This window comes from Salvia miltiorrhiza, chromosome 1 (genome assembly GCF_028751815.1).
Source record: "Salvia miltiorrhiza cultivar Shanhuang (shh) chromosome 1, IMPLAD_Smil_shh, whole genome shotgun sequence".
Taxonomy (NCBI): domain Eukaryota; kingdom Viridiplantae; phylum Streptophyta; class Magnoliopsida; order Lamiales; family Lamiaceae; genus Salvia; species Salvia miltiorrhiza.
The window spans coordinates 58010399-58015083 of NC_080387.1; the positions used below are offsets into that span (position 1 = coordinate 58010399).

At 34.9% G+C, this 4685-nt stretch overlaps 1 protein-coding gene across 1 annotated transcript; it reads right to left on the bottom strand.

Annotated features, from left to right (window-relative positions):
- Positions 1-2614: 2614 nt before the first annotated feature.
- LOC130998321 (uncharacterized) lies at positions 2615-4473 on the bottom strand. Its single transcript, XM_057923752.1, has 2 exons — positions 3623-4473; positions 2615-3179 (listed from the first exon to the last, which is right to left on the bottom strand). The coding sequence occupies exons 1-2, from the start codon at positions 4374-4376 to the stop codon at positions 2749-2751; spliced, it is 1185 nt and encodes a 394-aa protein (XP_057779735.1). The 5' UTR covers positions 4377-4473; the 3' UTR covers positions 2615-2748.
- Between the last annotated feature and the right edge of the window lie 212 nt (positions 4474-4685).

Consider the following 4685-nt stretch of genomic DNA (forward strand, 5'->3'; position numbering starts at 1 on the left):
TAATCAGCAGTGACTGATTTTTAGCTTTGGTATTCTCTTCTTTGATTCAAGCTTTGGAGAGGTTAAGCTTTAGCTGAGAAATAGTTTTGGCAGAGTTTCAGCTTATGTCGTTGAATCGGTGAAGATTGAAGTGATCCTCGAGCGCTATTTATAGGAGAGGTCTTGAATAGATCCGTTGGCGGAGAACGTCTTCAACATTTCTTCTGTTGGAGAGCTTTTCGAATTTGAGCTGAGGCTTCAATCTTCGAGGTTCCTTGTTTGGTGAGAACGGCAATGTTGAAGAGCAGGAGATGTGACGTCTCTGATAAAGTAGCCACCAAATAGGAATGACCTCTGCAGATAGGGATGATCCTGAGATCTCTGCATTTAATGCGGCTGTACTTTTGGAGTACGTGGCTTCCTTTGAACGTTGGAGGTTCAGTCCGAGGAAGAATGTTTAACTGATACTTGATTTTAGTATCAGTTCGCTGAATCCACGTGGCACGCATTAAGTAATCAGTTCCGGACTGATTCTTCAACTGATACTTCAGTTGGTAACTTCAGTCTTCAGTCCTTCGTCCTTCAGTCTTCAGTCTTCAGAACATCAAACTAAACTAGAAAAGAACTCTAACACTTGAGTTCAAATAGTTCTAGTTTGTTACAATTAAGGCCTATGAATTTTGGTATCATCAAAACAAGGATTAGGATATTTCAATAAGTACCAACATCGGACTTTGATTTTTTGTTATTTATAAAATTAATGATCCTAATAACAACTTATGAAGTATTAGAATATAAAAAATAAATGTCTAAAATAAAAAAAGATAATGCTAATAAGGGCTAAACGTGAGTGGTACTCACATAAGGTATGTAGCATAACATTCCTATATATATATATATATATATATATATATATATATAGGGAGAGGTTCAAATAAGAACCACTAAATAAAATTAGAACAGAGAACCATTTTAAACCATTCGATCATCAAGATCTACGGTGGATGCATCATCTTGGTGGATGAATGCAGATCCTGGGTTCGAATCCTGAAGGGAGCAAAAAATTTATTATTTTCGGATGCATTAAATTTAATAGCGAATGCATTAATTTATATAGTAGATGCATTGATTTTAATGGTTCTTATGTTCTCACGATAAGTGTGGTTCTCACTATAACCGCACCCTATATATATATATATATATATATATATATATATGTGTGTGTGTGTGTGGGGCGGTTATTCAATAAACCACCCTTATTTTAAGAATTACGAACCAACAAAAATGCATGAATTTTATGTATAACACGCATGAATAAACTATATAAAGGCATGAATTGCGAAAAATAATTTTTTGCTACCTTTGGGATTCGAACTCAGGACCATGAATTTATCCAACAAGGTGATGAATCAACCGTAGATCTTGATGATTTAAGGGCTGAAAATGGTTCCTAATTTATATTTTTAGAAGCGTTTTTATTTTAGCCTTCCCCTCTATATATATATAATCCCCTATTTTTCGTGTAACATGAGTACAATGAATAAGACATATAATACTAATGAACAAAACGTATATCTAATGAACAAGATGTATATACTGATGAAAAATAAAATTTTAAAAATTCGTAATGAATAAGACATATAAACTGATGAACATGACCGTATATACTGATGAACAATGCAGTATATACTGATGAATAGCAAAATTTAAAATATTTTTCTCCCTCCAGGATTCGAACCCCGCGAAAAAAAATCACCCTCCAGATACAATATCAGCTATAGGATTGATAAAATAAACGCACCAGATCGTGCCCTAGATCTCACTAAAATTAGGGGGTCTCATTGGAGCGGCCCCCTATATATATATATATATATATATATATATAGGGGAAGGCTAAAATAAGAACGCTTCTTAAAATATAAATTAGGAACCATTTTCAGCCCTTAGATCATCAAGATCTACGGTTGATTCATTACCTTGTTGGATAAATTCATGGTCCTGAGTTCGAATCCCAAAGGTAGCAAAAAATTATTTTTCGCAATTCATGCCTTTATACAGTTTATTCATGCGTGTTATACATAAAATTCATGCATTTTTGCTGGTTCGTAAATCTTAAAATAAGGGTGGTTTATTGAATAACCGCCCCCTATATATATATATATATATATATATATATATATATATATAGAGAGAGAGAGAGAGAGAGAGAAGGGAGAGAAGTTAAATATTGTGGAGAATAGAGAATTCGTAAAATAAAAACGAACAGATTTATAATTTTAATGAACAGATCAATGTACCACATGAACAACAATTTGTCAAGGGTTCGAATCCTGTTGGTTGCGAATTTTTCTTTATTTTTACTAAATACGACTGTTCATTACTTATGTTTATCCGTTCGTAAAATGAATAGATTTGTTCATAATGATTAAAAAGATAATTCTCTATTGAACTCAACCATATATATATATTTGAATAAATCTTAATTAAGATTCATTATATACTAATAATTTTTTATTTTAAAATAAATATAATTAAAATAGAAAAATTAATAGGGAGATACGAATTTCCATCAAAAAAAAAGATAATGAGATAGAATGATAAGACACAATTGGAACAAAGGATCTAGTCTGCGAATGTTCAGCTCAACCCCTTCGAGCAAGAATCCCTCTCATTTATATCATCCTTCCAAAATCAAATCCTCCAAAATTGCATTAATTCACAAAAGCTGTTGATTGATAAGACAAAACCCTTGTGAAGTTTGATGAGTAACTATCTAGCAACAATTTCAAAGAGATCAGCTTCAGACAATTGATCAGAAAATTCCGTTGCAGTAAGATTCTCAGTGCAATGCCTCCATTTCCCGTCGATTCTTCCCATGGAAAACAGCTCCTTGCTATCCAATTCATACAAGGGCGCAGCGCAGCTTGCATTTTTGGTTATGAAACACGGATTCTGAGTTCTCTGCGAATTCGCGGCCTCAAATCTAAAAGGACTTTGTCCGAGATTCACCACCACTGTCACATCACCCTTTGCAGCGAGCGTCGGATACAGCGGCTGCCCGAATTCCTCCGTTTTGCACCGAATCTCGTATACCAGCTGCGAGTTCACAGTGAAGAAAACCTTTTTCTGCCCTGGATTGTACCCACAACCCACCACGTTTCCTTCTCTTCCCCATTCTTCCTTTTCCGACAGCTTCTTTCCTTTGGAAATCATTGCATCAGAATTCATTAATCTGCTTCTTTACGTTTTAATTGATTGGGATTTCATGTTACACAAAAAGATAGGGCTTTTTTCACCAAGTCAAGCCGAGTTTTCATTTTTGTAATTTATTCATCATTAAGTTTGATCTACTTCTCTAACAGAAGTTGAATTAACCTATTAAAAGACATGAAAATTTTAATCTGGTTAAGCACATATACATATATATATATATTTCTGATTGTGGAAACATGTGGTGAAAGATGATGGTTCTGCAAATGCTGAAGAGCCCAATATAAATTAAATGCTTTTTCCTAGCAAAATCAGGGCCTAAGATATCATTAATTAAGCCCTCTTTTAACGCGCGCAGAGAAATCAAATAAAACAATCATAAAAATAAGAGAATGCAAAACATAAAATTACCGCAAGAAATAAGTTAAATTACCATCAAGATAGACAGAACCAGTGGAATTGAAGGCAACAGATCCAAGAAAGCTGCCTGGAATCTTCAATGGAAGATAGGAACTTCCTCCTGTCAAACCTATAGCCACCAAAACCATCTCATCTTCAACCTCTTCTTTTCCTCCCAATTTCACTTGTGCAATCTTGTTTCTCTTACTATCAACATTTGTCCCTTCATTCAAACAATCAAGATCATTTTTCGCATTATGATCGCTGACGAAATCACGATGACAATCAGACAAAATTGTTATCTCAAAATATGCTTCCCGTGGGAAAGATGTATGCGCAAATTGTGGGCCTGGCAAAGGCAAAGCTGCTCGGATCACACATAACGATGTCGTTGATTCATTATTCAGTCTGATTTTCTGCATATAATCTACGGATTCATCAAAAACTTCCCAACTCATCTCCACGTTGACGTGGGCTTCCTTTACATGATCACTATCCGTAGACGCGAAAGCGAAACTTGGCCATCCATTTTCGACGGCGTGGGCTGCAAGACAAGGATGATCGGACCAACTGAAGAATGGTTTCCTTTGTCGGAAAACAAGGTGACTTTGTCGGTGATGGCGGAAACTGGGCTCTCTAGTTTGTATGTGGCTGCTTTGTGTATCTGTGATTACCACTTGTGCAGGCGTAATAGGCCGTGACCATTTCTTGCGCATTAGAATCAAAATGAGCACGATGATTACTACTGTAAAACCAGAGATCAGGGTGATATGTATCCAAGTTATCATCTCTCTAAATTCTTCACACACACACTCAAGAGAAGATGATGTTTGTGTTTATTACTTTATTAAACAAGTCAAATCATATTTGTATGGTACTGGTATGGAAGCATTTTCAATAAGAGAAAATGATGCAGTAGCAGAGATGAGAAGGAGGGGATTTCATGAGACATAAATCATACATATACATTTATGATTTATGTATATGTAATAGGATGGTCAGTCATAATTAAGGATTACAAAAATTGGCAAATTTCCTTGGATCTCTTTTAATAAGCTGCCAATTCATTTCTATCTGAATTTATCATATTTGATTTT